Source organism: Rhinatrema bivittatum, chromosome 4 (genome assembly GCF_901001135.1).
Source record: "Rhinatrema bivittatum chromosome 4, aRhiBiv1.1, whole genome shotgun sequence".
In the NCBI taxonomy this organism is placed as follows: Eukaryota; Metazoa; Chordata; class Amphibia; order Gymnophiona; family Rhinatrematidae; genus Rhinatrema; species Rhinatrema bivittatum.
Genome location: NC_042618.1, coordinates 238466804 through 238490501, shown reverse-complemented (window position 1 = coordinate 238490501; position 23698 = coordinate 238466804). Strand labels below are relative to the sequence as shown.

Below are 23698 nucleotides of genomic sequence, written 5' to 3'. Positions count from 1 at the left end.
GGAATGTGTAGATGGTGTTGGGAACATAGACCTACTAAGAACAAGCCTTTTTATTGGGTAAGAATAGCTTTGTAGGTGTGTGGGGATTGGTTATATTCATTTTCGCTCCCTGCGATAATATCACTGTGTGCGCTATGCGCAGCGATACAGCCTATCGCAATTGAAAAAGGTGTAGTTATTGGCCATGTTAGGAGCCGCGCTAACAGCGCAGCCGTTTTGCGGGAAGTCCGCCATACTTTACATTTGTCCCGCCCCCAACTCCGCCCCTGAATACTAAATTTAAAATTTGCATTCGCAGACCGCGAAAACAGCTATTAGTGCAGTGCGCGATATCGCACGCGATATGGCCGTATCGCGTGCGATAAGTCCTTAGAAAATAAGGCCCTTAATGCCAGCCATGGAGTTGGCTAAGGGTTCAAGAAAAAACAAAAAAGTCCTGCAGTCAGTGGTTCCTCCTACTTAGTATTGTTGTGATACTAAGATTCACTGCTTGTGGGGATTAAAATTTACAAAAAAAAGGGTTTGATAACAAAAAATATTTGTGGGCACACTATAAACACACAGAATATACATGCCTCAGGCCTGCGTTTGAGTTATCTGTGGCGGGATAAAACTGATGCTCGTATTGAGCGTCTGTATTTGTAATCCACGCACGGCCATATTTCCAGGGTGCCCGGTTCTTTTGAGCTCTAGGAACGCACAATTTGTCCCTAGCATGTCCCTTTCAGCCACTAATTTATATTCTGCATAGTGCGCCCAGGGGCTATGGATGAGCGAGCATTAGGAAAACGGGTGCTCAACACGAGTGCCCATTTTATCACGTGTTTTTATTTGCATCGGCCCCTGTCTGAGTTCTCATTTTTACTATTGGTCTTTTGCCCCTTGGAATCCCTGGGAGAAATTACCCTCTGCTGACAGTTCAGTCTGGAACTGGCTCTTAACTAGCTTGCAGCTCTCCAGAATTCCTCTGCAGGCTCTTATAGCATCACTATTTTCACCTTGCTTCCTTGATGCCCCACGCATCTATTTCCCACTGCTGGTGTCTTCTGCTGTTTACTGATGGTCCCAGCTTTCTCTACAGCTGCACTCATCTGCTTTTGATTGAGCCCTGAGTTTCTCATCACAGCTGTATCAGGTCTATCGTCTGTGCGGCTATCTTCAGTGCCAGACCTTTTGCAGTGAGTGTCAAACTGTTTATCATTCAATAAATGTTTTGGTATTAAGATCTGAGTTCTCTCTGACTTTGGAAGCTTAAAGCAAGGAAGAGGTTTAACTTTCTGTATAGGCTCCTAAGCTAGGACAATCGGGAGAGGGAACAGAAGAAGGTGATGATGCCAGGGGAGAGGGAAGAGAAGGTAATATGATGCCAGTGGAGTGGAGGGAGAGGACTAGGGGGAAAAGGAAAGTGATGATGCCAGGGGGTGGGGGGGAGAAAAAAGGCGATGATGATCATAAGAACATAAGATCATGAGAGTTTCTATACTAGGTCAGACCAAAGGTCCACCAAACCCAGTATCCTGTTTAAACAATGGCCAAACCATTTCACAGGTACCTAGCAGGATCCCAAAGGGTAGATAGATTCTATGCTGCTTATCCCAGTGATAAGCAGTGGATTTCTGCAATTTGCTAATGGTTTATGGACTTTCCCTTCAGGAACTTGTCCAAACCATTTTTAAACACAGCTACACTAATAGCTTTCACCACATCCTCTGGCAATGAATTCCAGAGCTTAATAATCTGCTGAGTAAAAAAAAAATATTTACTCATATTAGTTTTGAATGTACAAATTAGTAACTTCATTGTGTGTCCCCTAGACTTTGTACTTTTTGAAAGAGTAAACAATGGAGTCACATTTATTCATTCCATTCTACTCATTATTTTATAGACTTCTATTATATCTCCACTCAGCCTTCTCTTTTTCAAGCTGAAAAGCCCTAACCTCTTTAGTCTTTCCTCATAGCGGAATTGATCCATCTCCTTTTTCATGTTCTTATGTTCTTATGATGGACCCTTGGTCTGACCCAGTATGGCATGTTCTTATGTTCTTATGTTCTTATTTTGTTCATCCTTCTCTGTACTTTTCTAAGTCTGCCATAAATTTTTTAAGATGTGGTAACCAGAACTGCACACAATACTCAAGTTGAAGTTGCACCATGGTGTGATACAGAGGCATTATGATATTCTCTGTTTTATTCTCCATTCCTTTCCTAATAATTCCTAGCATTCTATTAGCTTGCTTGGCTGCTGCTGCGATTTGAGCAGAAGATTTCAATGTATTATCAATGATGACGCCTAATGTAGATCCTTTTCCTGAATGGTGACTCCTAATGTGGAACCTTGCATTGTGTAGCTAAATTTGAGTAATCTTCCCTAAGTGTATCATTTTGCACTTGTCCGCATTAAATTTAATTTGCCATTTATATGCCTAGTCTCTCAGTCTGGCAATTTCTTAAAATCCTCTTGTGATTTAAGAACTTTGAATAAGGGCTTTGTTAGCATTGAGCACATGGGGTCTGTGCCCTGAGTCCAAAGGTCAGGGTCCTGAGACTCAGCCGCGGTGCTTACTAATGTTTTTCAAACCCAGTTAATCCTGTTGCTGGCAACTGCACTATTCACTTTTGTTGCTCTGGATTAGAGATGGCCTGAGGGAGTCAAGACCTTGTACTCCACTGGATCCCGTGCACCGCTAGAAAGGAGGCTGCTGAACTGCCTAGGGTTATGTGGCTAAAAAGAGAAGGAGGCTATCAGCTGGGCTACGTGGCTGAAGAGAAGAAGCTGCTAAATTGTCTGGGCCTATGCAAATAAGAGATGACTGCTATCAGTCAGGCCACACAGCTGAAAAGAGAAGGCTGTTGCTGTTAGTGGAGCCGCTCCATCTTGCATCTATAGGGCCACATGGCTGAAAGAGGCTATGTGTTGGTGAGTTGTGCAGCATGGAAACTGTTGCTTTAGTGAAGCCATGTGGCTGAAGTAGGAGGGCTGATGCTGTCTGTACCCTGTATGTTCCATGGAGAGAGTGAATGTGTGTGTGTGTTTGTAAATGTGAGAGAAAACGTGTTCATGAGCAATTAGCATGTGAAACAGCATGTGTATGCATATGTGTGGATGTGAGAGATGCTGCACAGGCCCAAGGAAGAGGCTGCTGCTGTTTGTATGTTCTTAGAAGACAGAGAGAGCATGTGTATTTGTGAGAGAGACCGTGAGTATGTGAGTGTGAATGAGATAGAGTATGTGTGAAAGAGCATATGTGTGAGACAGAGCCTGTGTTATGTGAGAGAAAGCATGTTTGTGACATGTGTATGTATGTGAGAGACATGAAAGAGCATATGTATGTGAGGCAAAGCATGTGCATATGTGTATGAGAGATTATATATGTATGAGAGCATGTGTACATGTGAGCAAATAGCATATAAGACCACATGTGTGTGCATGTATATGTGTGTTTGTGTGTGTGACTGTGAGAGAGAAAGCATATGGGTGAAACAGATCATATGTGTGTAAAACAGCATATGTGTGTGTGTGTGAGAAAGAGAATATATGTATATGTGTATGTGAGAGAGAAAATGTGGAAGAGAGAGAGAGTATGTGTGTGAAGATGTATGAGTAAGCAAGGGTGTGGGTGTAAGAGAGTATGTGTATGTGTGAGAGAGAAAGAGAAGAAAGCTTCTACTATTCCCTCCCAACTAATCCACGACAATCTCATGGTGATTGAAAATCAAAAGTTCCTAGGTATGGAGAGCGGAGTATTTTTTCAATTCTTAGTAGTTTTAATTATTGGGTGTTATTTGATGTTTCTTCATTTCTGAAATATTTTATTTATATATTTATTTGATTTATATTCTGCTTTTATTAATGTTTGGAAAATTTTAAATCATTTTTATATGAATTTTTAATTATTGGATATTCTTTTCATCTGTTGTTTTGAAATATTTTTTTATGATTATGATGTTTTCTATTTCTTGATTTGATTATTTGATGTTTTATGTGGAATCGTGATGTTTCTGTTTTTCCATTGTTGCACTGTATACAAAGTCTGGCTTGTTGCGAATTCCAAGTCAGCTTTTATCTGCAGTTTTCTGTGTAGATTATATGGTCTTTTTATTCTGAGTTTGGTTTGTTTGTTTTCTATATGTGTGATTGAGGTGAGGTATTCTGCTAGCTTGTAGTTTCTGTGTAGAGATCTAAGTTTAGCTTTTTCTATTTGGTGCTTTAGGGCCTAGTGTAATATTTGCAGTATTGCCTTATTATAGGCAGGGTTGTTTCTGTTTGGGTGTAGGCACTTAGAGCTGTTTTGGTATGGGAGGTTTACTATATTGTAATTGTAATTTACTTTTTTTAGAGGATTCATTCTCAATTTATTTTCAGCATTAAATTAAAGAAAACACTAATTTAAAATATCTACAATACTGTAATCCAAAAGTTGCATGTAAGTGGCTGTGTGCTGTGCTATGTCTGGGTCCCGCAGCCAGCTGTGAGCACACATTAAGAAGAGATCAGTGAAGGGTATAGATGATTGAAGCACTCATAATATTTCCATAACATTTGGAAAAATGAGCAATGTGTGCCCACAATTAATGGAGTGCATGCATCTATGCAGATTATGCTCCATCATTCTTATGGTGTTTCAAGATGATTCATGAGTGCATCACTCATCATTGATGGCTCTGAGGGTTCTTTTGATCCATTGGCAGATTATTCATTGCCATTATCCTGGGGATGCGAGAATAGAAGGAACAGAGGGATGAGAAAGAGGAGGCAGGCTCAGGGGCAGTGGTGGCAAATCTATACAAATGAGGGGAGTTCAGGTGAATGCCCCCTCCTGGTCCTTAAGTGTCCAGTCTGTGGAAAAGTTGGCATCCCTGGGAAGGGGGAGGTAAGGAAAAGATCTATGGGTCCATGACCCAGATCTTTGAAGTGCCTAGCATCACCCCTGATAATGATGAAGCTAGGGAGTGTGGGAGAGGGAAAGGAAGGGAAGATGATGATGTCAGCGGAGAGGAAGAGAAGGTGATGATGATGATACCAGAGGGTGGGAGATGGATGAGAACAGAAGGTGACGATTAAGCCGAGGGATGGAGGAGGGAGAGGGAAAGGAAGATAAGGTAAGAGAGAATGATGATTGTGAAAGTGATGGTGTGCCAATGTGAAGTGAACCCTATACTGGGTGTTCCACGACACAAAAAGGTTGGAATCCACTGATATGGACCATTCCCTGAGATTCCTCAGATGTAACTCAAATGAGTTAAAACACCAGACTTAAAACAACACTGTACATCAGAAGCCTCTGAACCTTGAAAATGCTTATTCTAATGCTGCCATGCCAGCCTAAGTCATTTTTCAATGAGTTTTGATAAACCTTCTCAACATATGCCAGGGATGTCCTCAGGGGAGCTGTGATTTAATGTACTGTAAAGCTTCAACTCAGCATTTGTTTTTACAAGGGCAAAAAATTGTTCTGTGCAAAAGAACAGATTCTTTGAGACAGCAAAAATTAGCTGAATGCTTTAGAGCTGTGTAAAACTGTCTTTTTATAGTTCTGTTGTTTTGCTTTTTCTTTCAATAAACACCTTGATTGCATAAATCCACCTCTTTAAGGACAGGTTGATTTTTAAATCCTTTGTGAAGTATTCTGGAATTTCAGAATCCTGCTTTTACTATCAGGAAATATTTAGAATTCTCTACAATGTGAAACAAAAACACTTTGAGGTCCATATTCAATCATTGTCCGGCTAACTATGGAGGTATATTCAATAGTACATGTGCACTATTGTATATAGCTGCTATTTTAAAGTTAACCAGCTAACTTTCTCAGGCTAAATTTAAGACAGCTCTTTGGGCTGACCAGACTTAGGCCTGGATTTTCTAACGTTGCAGGCCTTTCTGAATCGCGCAGTACCAGGGGGCAGGGGGGTGAGGCGGGAGGAGGGCCTGTGAAAGCCGGCAGCGATTGCACCACCGCGGTGTTATCGCTACTGGCTTTCGCAAACCAATAGCTCCACCGTGAAAGGTGGTGCTATTGGGGGCATTACTGGCGGTGATAAGGGTTCTTACCTTTACGCCGCCAGCGATGTCTCCGCCGCGTCCGCCCCGGTGCCGCCCCGGCTCCTCCCCTTCCGGTTCTGAAGCCGCCCCGACTCCGCCCCAATTTAGCTATCGCACGTGAAAAGTCCTTTTTTGCATGCGATCCACATAGAAAATGACCCCCTTAGCCTGTTATGTTACTGGTTAACTCTGAATATCGGAGTTAGCTGGATAATGTAGCCGGCTAACTCAACTTCTCCCAGTTACACTCCTAGAATGCCCCTAACTCAGCAGGCTAAATTCTAGACAGCTAACTTATTAGCCGGCTAGAATATATCTTTATAAGTGCCCAAATCTTCATTTTGTTTGATAACTTTGGAATTGGCGGCATCAGCTTGGACTGGAAAGGGAAGTGGTGGTAGCCAACACAGCACTCTGAGTTGTGGGCAGATGCTGAGCTGCAGAAGGGCCATGAACAGACATTGGGTTGCAGAAGAAGGAAGAAAGGTTAGAGGGGAAAGAGCAAATAGAACATTTAAAAAAATTAGATTAAAAACAAAATGACAAGTCAATAAACGTTATGAAGAATTTTCCCCCTGTTTTCTAGGAATTTTGGCTAGTGCATAAAATTTCAAAAAAATTGCCCATCCCTACAAAAGCATTTTGAAACCAAAGGTTCACTGAAGACAACAATTTTTTCAAGTATTGTTGTAAACTCCACAGTATCTAATGTAAATTGACTGGTGTGGCATGAGTATAGAACTCTGAGTCCCTCCTTCATTTTGGGCCTCATTTTCCAATATCGCAGTGGTAACGCATGAGGGGGCGTGTCCCATGCAAATAAGGCATTTTTCGTGCAGCGGGGAAACATCGCGTCACGCGATGTTTTCGCCATTTGCGGAAATGGATTCGCAAATCGCGACAACATCGTGCACTGCGATAAAACAACCAATGAATCTTCGCAGTACACGAAAGTGTCCAAACAGCCTACTTCCACTCTTAGGTGCCGCAAGCAACATGTTATATGGAACTGAGCAATTGTCTCACACCAGAGAGAGAGCGAGCGAGCGAGCGCCTATGCCCTAGACAGGTATTTGTATCCCTATGGGAGGGCCACCTAGTAACTCGAGGTGGGGATTAGGTATGAGCGTAGGGGGTTGGGGGCCACTCGCACATTCAACATGAGACGTACGGAAAGAACAGTGGTCTCTAGTGAAGATTTGCTGGCCGTCGGAGTGAGGAAACTCACTCCAAGAAGAGATTTGGGCAACATTCTCTCCACCTAGCTTGTTGTTGCCCAGGTAGAGTGTCCATCAAGCTAGGTGGAGAGAATGTTGCCCAAATCTCTTCTTGGAGTGAGTTTCCTCACTCCGACGGCCAGCAAATCTTCACTAGAGACCACTGTTCTTTCCGTTCGTCTCATGTTGAATGTGCGAGTGGCCCCCAACACCCTATGCTCATACCTAATCCCCTAATCCCCTAATCCCCCCTCTCTCTCTCTCTCTCTCTCACCAGCTATTAGGCGCCGCGATAACACCTTGGAAAATGACCCCCTTTGTGTCATGATGACACAGTGTGGTTATTGAATGGAATCTGGGGACCGGTATTCTTGTATAATGGGAAAACCCACATGCTGGGAGAAGAAGCTGAGGCACAAGACTAAACGAAAGCTTATTCACCTCCAGGTAGGTTGGCGGGTACATGAAAATCATAAGCGCACCCAAGAACCAGACTTTTGATCAATACAACAATTTTTATTTAGAAAGAAGAATGTTAGCAATATTACGACATTTGTTAAATAACAGGTAAGTCACACAAATGATCTTGTACAAATATAACAGTTTTTCCATTGACTTTAGACAAGTTATTTCTCTGTTAACCAGTGCACTTCACTTCCCTTGTAAACACAACTTCACTAGGGTGAGTTCTTTTTTGGTATCTACTTGTCTCTTCCTTTCTTTTATTTCAGACTTCACCCTATTATTAATAACTCCCTTTCCTTCTTTTTGATAGATTTCCACACTTGTACAGGTAAGAACCTCTGACAATCAACACTATAAAATTTGTCTCGTCTCCCTTTTAAACCTTGTTTCTCTTTATTTGATAGGATATACAGCATATAGAACCACTTGAAAACACCCTTTACATACACAGCTTCTAGTAGACATGGTAGGGTGGTTTCTTCAAGTTTGGCCTTTACATTTCAGATTTTGTCAAAGTTCTTCCTAAATTATTCACATCAATAAAATTCTGATCATAATTTCTGGACTCACGTAAGGGTGGATATGTGCAGCACTCGTGAGCTCATCATTATGCTTGGATGGGGCCCAGTGGAATGTGGTCTCCAGATCTGCCACCGTGTGGTCCTACATATAGGTCACTTGGTGCAGATTTTCACAGCACTTCTTGAACCAGTTGCTCTGTTCTCCAGAAGATACCTGTCTCCTTGACTTTAAGAAATCAAATCAATAATGTAAAACCTGCCAACACTTTCTCTGTAAATCTTCCACAGACTGATGCAGGGTTCTCTCTTCATCTCCTGGCTGTTCATCAGGTGGAGGGAGAACAGAAATGACATGTATTCCTATTTTTTTAAATCACAGCAATGTGTAGTGTGCACAAGAATAACTTATACTGGCTAGGTGGAGTAATGTCTCTTGCACTTATTCTCACACACACACAAAATATTCTCCGCAGCAATTCTGTCAGCAACAACTCCAGTACATCTCTCTTTCACATACTGTGCTACAGTTCAATGGCCTTCTCAGGGCAGGCTCACAGTCACTACAGTCCAGAAGTGCTGCCTTCTGCCTCTGGTTTTTTCTTTCTCTCAGCTTTTGTCTATTTTTTACAGTGACTCTGGGTAACACTCTGGCTTTCCCCCGCACCCACTCTCTCAGTCTTTACAGAACAGAGGTTTAATAAAGCCCTTCCTTGGCTCTCCTTTTCTCAAGATTGGTATCTCACTTTAGGAGAGGCTTTAAACTCCACAGTTACCCCTTTCATGAGCAATATAAGTCTGTTTTACCTTGACTCCAGGCAATCCAGTCAGCGGCTTTTCTGATTTTCTCCTATTCAGCAACTTGTTTTCTGAAAAACTTACTTCAGCTTCACGCCATCTGTCCCATCACAGCAGCGCGCACACACACACACACATATATGCTATTTCACCTTCCCCCCCCTTTTTTTTTTTTGCATTTTCTTCATGATATCACACAGAGACATTGACCCGTAAACTGTATCTGGGACATTGTCAAACTCAGCTTCAGTTCCCATAGGGACCCATTTGACTGTGAAGCCAATCTGTGGCTGTAGACCTCAAGCTTCTGTCACATGGTAAGAACAAAGGTTGAAGTTTTTCTCAGCCATAGCTTTTTATAAGTAATACTATTCTTAAAATAAGTGATAGTCACACCAGTGTAGGAATACAAAACAAAACCTTTTTGCTTTTTAACTCCTGATTACATTAAGGCAAACTGTTGTAACTATTACAAATAAAGACCTATCCCAAAACTTCCAACCAAATACCATAATAGTGCTGAAATGTTGCTCTGCATATGCTCTGTTGTCTGTATGGTCTAAGACAGTGGTAGTCACTCCCAGCCCCTGAGGGCAACAAACAGGTCAGGTTTTCAGGATATCCCTATTGAATATGCATGAGAGATTTGCATACAATGGAGGAAGTGTGCATGCAAATTTGCCTACAATGGAGGCAGTGTGCAGGCAAATGTGTCTCATGCATATTTATTAGGGATGTCCTGAAAATCCGACCTGTCTGCGGCCTTCAAGGACTGGGAGTGAATATCACTGATCAAATATATTGCAAACAGTCTACAAGACAGATGATCCAGCAGAGACAAGGCTTCAGTAGTTCAGGTGTAAGTCCCTCACAGAAGGCATTAAGGGAAAACTAATAGGGATGGTCAGATGGCAGCCTATTCCTACCCAAGATTGGATACTCCTGTCCAGTCTTCCAACCTCTGTTTTAAAACTGTTTGATAGTAACATTGTGCTGTTTATGTATTTATTTATTTATAACTTTTCTATACCGAAGTTCAAATAACAGAGTTAATTATCACTCCGGTTTACATTGCAACCATAAAAACCAGTGACAAAGTTGTCTTACATAGAACAGGGGGAGAGAAAAACTTGGATACAGCTTAAGCATGGGGAGTAACGTGTCAAAACTGGTAAGAACTGATAAGAGTTGGCTTTTTAGGGTAACAAGGTATTCCGAGGGAGGGGGTAGGAATGAGGGATTGGAAGGGGGTTGGAAGGGGGGTTGGAAGGTGGGGGGGGGGGGGGGAGGGTAGCGGAGGGTTACCATAGATTTAATGAAACTAATATACATATATTAAATAGCTTAGGTAGCGGAAGAAAAAGTGCTTAGGCATCTGAGCTTAGGAAGAGAAGGTCCGTGGAGGATGAGACCTGTTCATCATAGGTGGTCAATTAGGGAATAGCCATTCCTGTGTGGCATAGGTGGACAGGATGCAACAGTGCTGCGCATGCTAAAACCGGGGGATATGCGGCGTGGGTGGGCTGTGCACACGCTGAACGTATTTTAAAAACAGCCTGGCCACACGCGTATCCTCCGGTACGTGCAGAAGTGCCAGCCTGGGTGAGGAGGGGCAGGGAGGGGCAGGGCGGGGGCCGGCTGGAACAGCGGCCAATAGGCCCTGTCCAGGGGAAGCACATGCCGGCATCTGGCCAGCACACGGAACTTACACCAGCTTGGAGGAGCGAGTAAGTTGGCAAAACAAAACATTCTAGGGTACATAGGGTTGGTTTAGGGGTTGGGGAGAAAATGGAGGAAGGGTAGGTAGGGGGATAGGGAACTGGGAAAACCCTACTCGTGTCACCATCTGTTGTTTTCTAAAATCCCCCCCCCCCCCTCGTTGCACGGGGAAGAGGCCACCTGCCAACACATGCATACGTGGACATTAAAATCTAGCGCCCATGTGTGCATAGGAATCATGTTTTATAACATGCATGCACCGATGTGCGCATGTTATAAATTAGCCGTGTCCATGAGCGCGCGCTAGGAACCGCGCACACATGGATGCACGCGCGCGGGTTTTAAAATCAACCCCCAAGTCTTTTCTTTCTCCTCCTCTCCTGGGGTCAGATGCTTTCCCATTTATGCCCTCAGGACTGGAAACCAGTCCCATGTGTCAGGGTTATTTTTATACAAGTTTGCAGCATGGGAACTAAGCCATGAGGAAAAGAGGGCTTCACATTCTGTACACATAAGAACATAAGAACATAAGAAATTGCCATGCTGGGTCAGACCAAGGGTCCATCAAGACCAGCATCCTGTATCCAACAGAGGCCAATCCAGGCCACAAAAACCTGGCAAGCACCCAAACACCAAGAAGATCCCGTGCTACTGATGCAATTAATAGCAATGGCTATTCTCTAAGACAACTTGATTAACAGCAGTTAATGGACTTTTCCTCCAAGAACTTATCCAAACCTTTTTTAAACCCAGTTACACTAACTGCACTAACCACATCCTCTGGCAACAAATTCCAGAGCTCAATTGTGCATTGAGTAAATAAGAATTTTCTCCGATTATTCTTAAATGTGCTACTTGCTAACTTCATGGAGTGCCCCCTAGTCCTTCTATTATCCAAAAGTGTAAATAACCAATTCACTACTCATTTAAGACCTCTCATGATTTTAAAGACCTCTATCATATCCCCCATCAGCCGTCTCTTCTCCAAGCTGAACAGCCCTAACCTCTTCAGCCTTTCCTCATAGGGGAGCTGTTCCATCCCCTTAGCATACAGGTTCTATTAATGTATAGAAGCTACAGTTTTATGGGTTAGCATGCATGCTAATATTGTTCATGCACTATGGAGGCTTTATATTTTTGAATGTATACACTAAAATTTAGCACATTGGCAGTTATCCGATGTTTAGCATGAGTTTTAGTGCATAGGCCCTCAAGTTTGATTAATTTGTTAGTTTACAATTTTTTCTGGTATCAGTCACTACTAATTGTGCCCTTTCATCTTCATCACCATTAAACATAAAAACATAAGAAATTGACATACTGGATCAGACCGAGGGTCCATCAAGCCCAGCATCCTGTTTCCAACAGTGGCCAACCCAGGTCACAAGTACCTGGCAAATACCCAAATATTAAACAGATCCCATGCTATTAAAGCTGATAATAGGCAGTGGCTGTTCCCTAATCGGTCACCAATGATGAATAGCACAAACAGGCCGATACAGTACAGTGCACTCCGACGGAGCGCACTGTTAACCCGCCACTGGACATGCGTTTTCCCTTACCCCTTATTCAGTAAGGGGCGGATTTTCAGACTCCGCGAATAGGCCTACTTTTGTTTGCGCTCCAGGCGCAAACAAAAGTACGCTGGATTTTAGTAGATACGCGCGGAGCCGCGCGTATCTGCTAAAAACCTGGATCGGTGCGCGCAAGGCTATCGATTTTGTATAGCCGGCGCGCGCCGAGCCGCGCAGCCTACCCCCATTCCCTCCAAGGCCGCTCCGAAATCGGAGCGGCCTTGGAGGGAATCCTCTAACGCCCTCCCCTCACCTTCCCCTCCCTTCCTCTACCTAACCCACCCGCCCGGCCCTGTCTACACCCCCCCCTTACCTTTCTCCGGGGATTTACGCCTCCCGGAGGGAGAAGTAAATCCCCGCGCGCGAGCGGGCCTCCTGTGCGCCGGGCCGCGACCTGGGGGCGGGTACGGAGGGCGCGGCCACGCCCCCGGACCGCCCCGGGCCGTAGCCACGCCCCGTACCCGCCCCCAAAACGCTGCCGACACGCCCCTGAAACGCCGCGACAACCGGGCCCGCCCCCGACACGCCCCCCTCAGAGAACCCCGGGACTTACGCGAGTCCCGGGGCTCTGCGCGCGCCGGTAGGCCTATGTAAAATAGGCTCACCGGCGCGCAGGGCCCTGCTCGCCTAAATCCGCCCCGGTTTTGGGCGGATTTAGGCGAGCAGGGCTCTGAAAATCCGCCCCTAAGGGGCCGAAAACGCGCGTCCAATCTGCTGAACCTAATAGCGCCCGCAACATGCAAATGCATGTTCATGGACCTATTAGGTATTCCCGCGCGATACAGAAAGTAAAATGTACAGCCAAGCCGCACATTTTACTTTCAGAAATTAGCGCCTATCCAAAGGTAGGCGCTAATTTCTTCGGGCACTGGGAAAGTGCACAGAAAAGCAGTAAAAACGTTACTGAATCCGCCTGAATGTTAATAGCAAACATTTTTAGTGTTGCTGTCAGAGCTGTCACAGATTACTGCATTCCCAGCTGGGGCTTTTAAGACCCAGGGTGGAGAATGGGGCCGGGGGTGGGTGAGGAGGAAAGAAGGGAGTTTGCAAGACTGGGAATTGTGATTTTAACCATAAAACCTGGGAAAGGGAGAGGGTTGTCTTCAGTCCTCTGCTTTAAAAAAAAGATTTGGTGGGTTGTGGAGTGTGGGGGGAAGATTGGGGACTATGACCACATTTATTTATAAGTGTTCTCTGAGGTGGCGGGTTGGGGGATTGTGCCTGAAGACCTCAAAGTTTGTTTTTTTTTAAATTTTCCTTTGCAAGCACATAACCAGCTATAGTTTGAATATAGCTTGTTAAGCAACAAATTACCCAGCCACACCCAACCAGATAATGTTCAAACCTAACCGGTTATATTTGAATGTTATCCAGCTAAAGGTAGCCAGATATTTTTAGCTGAGTATATTCAGTGGGCCATTTATTTGGACAACTTGTCCACTCACTGGCTTTCTGAATATTGGCCTAAGAATATTTGACCTTGTTATTAATATACAATATAACCTTCATTATTTCAGTAAAAACTGTTTTTAATGCTCTATTGAAACGTAAATAAATTAATGCACTTATGAATAGCCTAGAAACATACAGAAGGGCTTTAAAAATTATTCTAGCTGGAATAAAGGAAAATTCTGAACAGATTCTATTGTCCCTGAAGTGTAACGACAGCTGGCCAACCAAGCGACCCTGAGGAAGGAGAACAGAAGCCTGTTCTGAGGCCTTCATCTACAGCATTTTTACAAAAATATCAGATCTGGGAGTTTGAGAGAGTACTACTAATATGTGTAAATAAAATAGTGATAGTGTTAATGCAAAACGTATGCTAATTGGGTAATGAAATGACAAACTATGCAAAAAAGCTCAAATACCTGTTAGTAAAGTGAAAAAGTATGCATGCAAAATGTTTCACAGAATCATTAATACAAAAATCTTAACTGCAGCTCAGATGTGTAGTTAAGTCTTTCCAATACTGTGTGCATATACTTTAATAGGTGCAGTACCATGACTGAGTCCCCGGGGAACTGGATCAGGGGAGGGCATTAGATGTAGTATACTTGGATTTCAGTAAGAACACTGACATGCTTCCGCATAGGAGACTTAAAAAGACCAAGGACAACTCCCTGCAGCACACCACTATTAACTCCACTCTGCTTGCAGTGAACTTCATTTACTCTTTGTCAACTCTTTCTGGTATAGGACATTGAGAAACATGCAATTGGAGCCTGAGTATGAAAATGTGGTAAGGGGCTGGAATGGGGAATTGGGAGTAGAAGTGTCAGGACAGTTTTTAACCAGATGCTTCTCAAAGGCACAGGCTATTACGCCAAATGCCTCTTTGAGGGAGACTCAGTATACATTTCTTCATTGAGCATTCTGCTCCCAAAAACAGGCACATAGGAGCAATCTGGTTGCATCTAGTCTATGCATGCAATGTAAACAGGAGACAGGAACACTAGGCAACAATTTTGGGGGATTTCCCACAATATACCTCTACTGGAAGACAGTTCAGAGGTACATTTTAGATGTAATGGGGGTGACGCTTGGATTTAATGTAAATACTTTATTATTTGATGATCTGAGAAACTATACCAGGCTGTGGTGCAGAAAGGTTAGGAAAAAAATGTATCCTGCAAAAATGGACAGTATCACAGGTGTCTAGCTTGGGACAGCTTAAAAACATGGTATTTCAACTGTTTCACCTGGAAAGCCACGTGGAACAATTAGATGTGACTAAGAAACATGGAATTTTTTCTTAAAAGTTCGGGATGTATATTGATATTACTTATCGCCAAGGGCCCGAAGTTTGATCTTGAATGACATGAATCAGTGAAGTGTGGGTTAAACATGTGGCGTATGCTGGGCATTCTGCAAAGGGTGGGAAAGGGGTAGGGTGAAGGGGAGGTGGAGCTGGGGTTCAGAATTGTACACCTGACAAAAATATGTTCTAAGCCTGGGCTGGGAAATAGTACACCCACCCAAGGCCCTTATTGGGCCGTATTGCTCTGTGAATGCTAATGAAAAAGATTTAACCAGAATTTTCTAACCCAGTCAGTCACTGTAAGTCCCATACCAAGGGTGCTCAGGTGATATTGTGAAAGGACTATAGGGAGAAGTTTGTCTTTCTGCAGATGATACCAGAATTTGCAACAAGATAGGCACGCAGGAAGACGTGGAATGGATGAGGAGGGATCTAGTGAAGCTTGAGGAAAGGTCTAACATTTGGCAGCTAAGATTATATTCTAAAAAATGCAAGGTCATTCAAAAACTCAAAGGAGCAATACATTATAGGGGTATTATTTATTATTATTACTATTATTACTATTATTATTTATTAATTATTTTTATATACTGACATTCGATCTGAGATACCACATCGGTTTACATTCAGGTACTGTAGGTATTTCCCTATCCCCAGAGGGCTTACAATCTAAGTTTTGTACCTGAGGCAATGGAGGGTATATTTCTTCTATGCACGAAAAAAGAGCAGGATCTGTTATATTTGATATTTTTCAAGAAGGCCAAACAGGTAGAGAAAGTGATGGCAAAAGTCATAAAGATTCATGAGGAATAAGGAGATGAATGATCAGTGGAAAAAAAAAAGTGGTAATATTGCCCCTGTATAAGTCCCTGGAGAGACCTCATTTCAGAGCAGGATTTAAGACTGATGTGTGTCTATAAGTAGAGAATCAAAGATGGGAGATTTTGCCCCTATAAATCAGACAGCAGCAAATGGAGTCCTAGTTTTTTTTGGGGGCCTTCAGAATATTGCACCCAAGGCATCTGCCTGTGTTTTCTATACCTAAATCCAGCCCTGCCTCTTTGGAATACTGTGTACAAGGATATAAACCAGATGCAATCGGTCTAAAGAGTGGCTAGTAAAATGGTCACTGGTGTTCAGTTTAAAGCATATGGGGACAGACTTAAAGATTTAAACATGTATACCCTAGAGGAAAGGTGGGATATACGATATACATTTAAACACCTCCAAGATATCACTGCATAGGAGGTAGGCCTCTTTCCACAGAAAGGAGACTCTGGAATGAAGGTTCATGGGATATGGTTGAAAAGGGAGTAATCTAAGGCAATTTTTCTTTACAGAAAGGTTGTGGATGCATAGAACAGCCTCCTAGTAGAAGTGGTGGAGACAAGGACACTATCTGAATTCAAGAAAGCATAGGACAGGCCCAGGGGATCTCTGGAGTGGCAGGGATTGTAGAGCTCAGCAGTTAGTGTGGATGTGCACACTAGATAGACCGTATGGTCTTTTTCTGCCTTCGTGTTTCTATATTGCTGTGTGAGTATCATTTGCATCTCATTAGCATTAGATGTTAATACATATGATACACTGCATTTACATGTGTTAACAGCCAATGCTAGCACATTTTAGTACATTTCTAAGTGTGCAAAGTTATAGCTTCCTATCTGGTCTAAGAGTTGATAAGAATGTATACACAGCCTATGAGCCTGATTATCCAAAAAAATTGAGCCCCTACATTTGGGTACCTAAGTTAGGCATCCATTTTCAGTTGAACTTATGGGCCTAAGTTTTAGCTGAAAACTGGTACTTAACTTAGGGCCTTAGGTCCTAAATTTAGGATAACTATTCATTTGTCTAGATTTGAGGTGCCTCATGCTGAAAGTCAGTGCTAAGCAACTATTTGTTTTTCCAGCCCTAACTCCACCTCCATACCCAATCACTTTTTAGGCTCTCAGCCCTAGTACATTTTCAAAAGGTCCAATTTAGGGGCTTATCTGACAAATTTAGGCTCCTAATCTCTTTGAACATTAGCCTCGATATCTATAAGAAGCAGCCATTTACTTTAGATAATCTAGATCAGTGGTTCCCCAACCAGTTGGGTTTTTAGGATAGTTGCAATGAATATGCTTGAGATAAATTTGTATGCATGGAGGCAATGCATGCAAATATCTCTCATGCATATTCATTGCTGATATCTTGAAAACCTGACTGACTGGGGGTCCCCCAGGACAGGTTTGAGAACCACTGATCTAGGATAATACAATTTTCATCAGTTCTGATATGTATGCTCAGTTTTGGCTTATTTAAACTTTAGATTTAAATCAGATAATGCTCATTTGTACATACATGTATTATGGAAGATGCTAGTTTTGGTGCAGCTGACACATTGCTTAATGACAGATAGCTATGCAGTAGGGATGGATAGAAGAAAACATTTCATTTTGTTTCATCCATTTATTATATGGGGACCTCAATTCATTAATTTCAAAACAAAAAAATATAAAGGGGCAGATTTTAAATGTTACGCACGCGGGGTACATTTGTGCGCGCTACCTGGTGCGCACGAATGTACACCCGATTTTATAACATACGTGCGCTGCTGCACGCATGTTATAAAATCCAGGGTCGGCGTGCGCAAGGGGGTGCACACTTGTGCACCTTGTGCGCGCCGAGCCCAAGGGGAGCCCCGATGGCTTTCCCCATTCCATCCAAAGCCGGTCCGAAATCGGAGCGGCCTTGGAGGGAAATTTTTTTATTCCCCCCCCACCTTTCCCTCCCTTCCCCTATCTAACCTATCCCCAGCCCTAACTAAATCCCCCCCCTTGCTTTTTTTCAGGAGTTATGCCTGCCCAAGGCAGGCGTAACTTCATGTGCCGGCCGGCGCGCCATACCCCGGCACAGGCCGCTGTGCTGGAGCACTCAGGACTGCCCCCGGACCACCCCCGGGCCGCCGCCCTGCCCCCCGCCCCGGACCTCCCATTTTGGAAAGCCCCAGGACATACATGCATCCCGGGGCTTGCGCGTGCAGGGGTAGGTTTTGGGGGGGTTACGCATGTATCTTACACGTGAAACCCTTTGAAAATCTACCCCAAAGTTTTTTCAATTGATTCATTTTTCATTTGCCATTAAAGTCAATGGGGGAAGCATTACAGCCTATATTGGGCTTCAGAATTGGGGAATTCTAATCAGTTCTCATGGAACTTGTGGGAAGAAATCATCAGAAGGAGGAAAGAACTCCAAGTTTCTAGACTATGGCAAAGTGGCACTAAAAATGGCATGGATAGCCTAAGATTACATAAATGGGAAAAGGGATTCCAACATTTGCAGGACTTCTCCAAGGCATCAGCAGAGGAGCCAAGAACAAAAGAAAGTGTGGGAAGAACATCCCAAAGCTCCAAAAGAGGGCACCAGCAATAATGACATGAACCCTTGATGTCATCATGACAGGATAACTGGCACCAAAAGTGGCATCAGCATCCTAAGGTATTATAAAAGGGGAACAAAGCAGAAAAGATGGCAGAAAAAAAAACCAACAAGGGATGAAAAAGGGGCCAAGCAGCACAGAGAGTGGCATCAAAATACCAAAACAACATGAGAGGTGCAAAGCAGCCTCCTAGACTGGCCAGAACAACTCAAGGTGTAAGGTCTGGGGTATGACAGCAAGGCACAGTGGCAGAAAGAACTCCAAGGTGTAAAATACAGGCATGGTAGCAAGAATGAGTGGCAAAAAGACCCTCAAGATGTAGCATGAGAGGTATAGCAGCAAGGCAGAGTGGCATGGGAGATGCCAGTCAATGTACTGTAGCACATTTGTCAAATTTTAGATTCAGCACAAGGAAATGAATTGTAATAAGTATAATTTTTCTTTCTTGAAATAGGCTATTACATTCCTTGCTTGAACTTGATCTAGCTGATGGGTGGTAGTGTGGGTTTCATCAGAAATTTGTTTTCCAATTGGAACTTTAGTCACATTGATAACATGTAAATGGTTTCTCCTCCGTGTGGATTTCCTAGAATTTTGGAATAAAAAAAAACCTCACACATTCAAGGGTTTTTGATCTTTTATTACATTCCCCACTTGAACTGCAATAGACTTTAATGGCCAATAGAAATGAATGAGGAACAAAACAAATGGAGTGAATAGGATTTGTTTAATTTGGGGTACCTCCAAAAGAAACAAATAAGGTCCCATTCATTTCTGAATGCCCATTCATTTTTTTCATAAACATTTTTATTAAGTTTTTTTGAAACAATGAGTTACAAAGAGAAAAATAAAGCAAAGAACAATACAATTGCTATAGGATAACTATAAGGACTTAGAACAGAGGTCAAGAAAGAAAGAAAGTACAAATTCCAATGTTATAGACAGTCAACTCATTACCTCGACTCTATTTCTACCCTCACCCCTCCCATTAAAGTAGCACTTCTAATGAACATCCCTATTATGCAGCACCCAAACAGAAATAAGTCTCCAGTTGAAACAATATTGAGCACATAAAATGTGCCCTTTTGCTTTTTTTTAAATGTTTTTGCATTTACTTATTTCATCCATTTTATCCATTTATTTTTATTCACCTATTTTATAATTATTCCCCCTTTGAGTAATTATACACATTTAATTGTATCAAATAACTTTCATTCTGCAGCTTTATGCTTAACATTAACAATGCACCTAGGCATGTGCTGTCACACTACAGGGAAAACCCTGCTGTGCCTCATTTCTTAATCACGAACACTAATGGCTTGAATAAAGTTTTGTCTAGAATATCAGCATGATAGCTCTGTGATAATAACAGCAGGCAAGCTTAATATAATCTCAAACTTAGGGCCAGATGTCCTAAAGGGTATTTTCCATTTTAGGCCTTTTCCCATTCTATGCTTATGGGGAAAATGCTTAGTACATCTGGCCATAAAAATAAATTTTGTTTTTTTCCCTAGTGTCTCTGTCAGACAAGTTTCCTAGCCGCAGTCCTCAACCTGTTGTTTTTATTATGGAGGCAATTTGGTTTAAAGTAAGCATCAGCCTATCAAATTGAGACTTTTTCTACTTGTATAGGATTGGATCATTATTTTTAGCCTAGGAGAATAATAACTTCACTCTGTAATTGTGATGTCTCATCAGCAATGCCTACAGCATACTTTGTTATTGAGTGCCAACAAAACATTTAGCTTCAATGGCTCCTCAGTATATTACCCATTACATGCATTAACAAATAGTGTGCAAACCTTATGTTTTTTATATAATAAGAGTACTCTTTCACATTCTTTTGAATTGGGAGTTGAGAAAGTTGACCTGTTCTTACATCAAAAGAAGGCAAGACAGCATAAGAGGGTCTTTCTTTGCTATATTAGATGGGGCATACAGTCACCTAGAAAACAAAGCTTTTAGTACCCTGTTAATTGTATCATGCCCTGGGGGGAAGGGGGGGGTCTGGTGATGATTGCACTGCACAAACATAAATATGGCTTTATAATGTTGGCTGGCATTAGGAAGAGGTAGCTAGCTCAGGCATGCAGGCCTCAGCCACATGCCTGACCTAACTACCTTAGGGCCTGATTCACTAAGGCTTTTATTCCCATTCTGTGTCTATGGGAAAACAGTTTAGTGAATCAGGCCCTTAGTTAGTTAATTGTATTTGATGTATCACTTTTCTTACTACAAATCAAAGCGATTTACAATAAAAAGTAAAAGTTTACATAAATCAATTGGATATTAAAAAGTGAGGCGTTTACCACCTTTTGTTCTGTACCTGCTTAAAAGCGTACATGAGCACAGACATATGCTTCCATGAAATACTCCCACTCCCATTCCTTCCCAAATTCTGGGAAGCTGGTGGTGCAATCAAAGACTCAGCTGCTTGGAAAACATAGTGGCATCAGGTTGTTAGTGAAAAGTCCCAGATTTCCTGAACGCACCAGGTTCTGCTTCAGCCTGAGTGGACAAGCAAAACTGCCAGCTATAATCACTGGCTCTAAAACTACCAACTGTAGCCAATTTATGCAGAGTGGCCTGCATCCATTGTAGCATTAACTCTGCCTTCAACCTACTGTATGGTTTAGATGAGTGGAGTCAGGTTGCGCCGGTTTCTAGAGTTGCAGCATGACCAGGAGTCAAGGAGTGAGCATTTGAAGATGATTTACTAGCAAACCTGTTATTTTTCTAACTAGCTGCCAACTAGAAGTCTGCCTTCCCTGGTTGGAAGTTAGAGAGCTGATTTCCAGGGCACTAAATTCCCCTCTCAGGTGGGCTCTTAGCAGAAAATGCTGGGGAATTACCATTCTGCTGTACACTACCAGCTACCAAGTTTCAGGAATAGCACCTGCCACCTGTACTCAGTCTTAAAACAGAATCCAGGTACCATAGGCTTCAACACTTACAGGCAAATATTATTGCAGGCAAGATGTTTTTACAAATTTGCAGCAGATTGTTTTGGGGTAATTGAGAAAGTATCAAAATTGATATGCTTTAAAGAAAAGTGGGTTTTTTTTATAATCCATTTGAATGTTAATTATTCTTTTTAAAAATATTAAAATGCCAGTGGTATAGGTCTTTAGATACCATTTAGCATATATTATTTAGTACTCTTCTTCTTCTTCTTTATGAAAAGGTCTTTTCATGAAAATAAGATTTATGCCTTCTAAAAGTCATCTGACCCTGTAGTTTAACCCTGTTTGAGATTCTAATCTCCTGTGCGGGACATCACAGCCATGTCTGTTGCAGTAGTTTGCTACGTCACCAATGGAAGACAAAACCTGAAGATGAGACGCAGCAGCATAACTGATGGGTCCATGCACATGTTGTTAGTAACAGTGAACAAGTAAAAAAAAAAAAAAGCTCACAAAATATGTAAAAAAAAAAGCCAAGTGATGCATTCTACATGATATTATTTATTAACGGTTTTCTTCAGCACCATAGATACTTTATTCATATTTATCCTTTTATAAAAAAAACCAAAACCTATCAGAAACCTTAAATTCATAGTAATTAGAAATGGTTGTTTCCTTCCTTCCCCCGAGTGAAATAGTACCTTCTTAACCATCTCTAGCTTCCTCCTAACAGACTAACTTTTAGAAATAGTTTTATTTTGATCTGCGTTTAGATGTCCCTTATCAGTAAAACTTAACTGTAAGGAAGACAAATTATAAATATTATCATTTCACAGACCTGTAAGTCTGTTTCCTACATGGGTGCCTGATGTACATTGTTATTTTGTTTTGAAATGTTGATTTTTTTTCTGGAGATGGGTGGTTGGCAGGGTTTGTTGCAGTTCACAAGGGTCCTTTTGAAATCTGAACTAGTCTACTGGCGAGTCAAGTCATTGCTCCTACTGAATCGTTTGGGTTGCTTTGATGTTTGCAGGTAGTTTTAATTACCTCCAAATCAGGTGTGCTCAGGTTACTAGTTGAAATCACTTTTTTTTATTTCATGAACACTTTACCTACAAATAAATTTGGGGCCGATGCAAAAATGTTGCGTTGAAAGCGGGCGATAAGTGTTAAGTGCCCGCTTTCCTAACGCGCCCCCAGGCACCTCTCCTGGGGGCGCAATGCAATATTTAAATTAGGGCTCTCGCTGTCGAGGAAACACTAGGGGCGACTGCGCACCCCTAGCACCTCCTTGACAGCGAGCACCGGAGAGAGGTCCGCTGTCGGCGGCTGTCCCCCAGTTAAAAAACCCGACGCTGAACTTATCAGCGTTGGTTTTCCTAACCCGTGCACATGCACGGGTTAGGAAAATGGACGCTAATAAATTCAGTGTCCATTCTCCCAACCTGAATAGGGACACCAGAAGGAGTGTATAAATCAATATTTAAGTGCCGGGCACTTAATATTAATTTATTCACTCCTTATCGCCCATTGGTCCCTTTACTGTCACATGTCAGTGAAAGGACCAATCTCCTTTCAGAAGGCTGTCCTTAAAGGGGATTGGTCCTTTCACTGACAAATGCTATTGACTGTCATACAGTTTTGTAAATATCGCAACAAAGTTTTAAGTTTTGCTGTATTCTTCCTGCTAACACTTTACTTGGCCCCTTAGACCGTTCCGCTTTCTCACCCAGTTCCTTATGATTCCCTGTTAATTGTAACTTTTTTATCCTTCCTTTCTCTCTACTAGTTTTTTGACTTCCCAGTTGTATGTGAACCGATGTGATATTCATTTGAATGTCGGTATATAAAAGTTATAAATAAATAAATAAATAAATGTCAGTGAAAAGGACCAATGGGCAATAAGTGAAGGAGTGAATAAACTAATATTAAGTGCCCGACACTTTAATATTGATTTTATACACTCCTTCTGGTGCCGGTAGTCAGGTTCGGAGAATGGACGCTGAATTAACCAGCGTCCATTTTCCAAACCCCTGCCAGTGTTTTTTTAAAATATTTTTTTAAATTATTTTTTTAAAGAGTTGTTCCTCCTTCTTAATATCCCAAGGATATTAATATCCCAAGTGAATAGCTAATAGCCTAATTCACATGTATTTGTATGTGATGAGCGCTACTAGTTTCACTCCATGTTGGAGTTGGGCATCGGCCCCAAAATGGGCTACAGAGCTATGGGGATATTAAGTAGGAGGCAATACAGATATTATGTAGGAGGATATGTAC

The 23698-nt window shown here is 42.3% G+C and overlaps 1 protein-coding gene across 1 annotated transcript in view; it reads left to right on the top strand.

Moving 5' to 3' along the window:
* The window catches only part of IQSEC3 (IQ motif and Sec7 domain 3), a 540197-nt gene that overhangs the window by 327616 nt on the left and 188883 nt on the right, over nucleotides 1-23698 (top strand). Inside the window, exon 5 of the mRNA XM_029597483.1 lies at nucleotides 21798-21909. Coding sequence (XP_029453343.1) covers nucleotides 21798-21909 — 112 coding nt within the window. The remainder of the gene's footprint in view (nucleotides 1-21797; nucleotides 21910-23698) is intronic.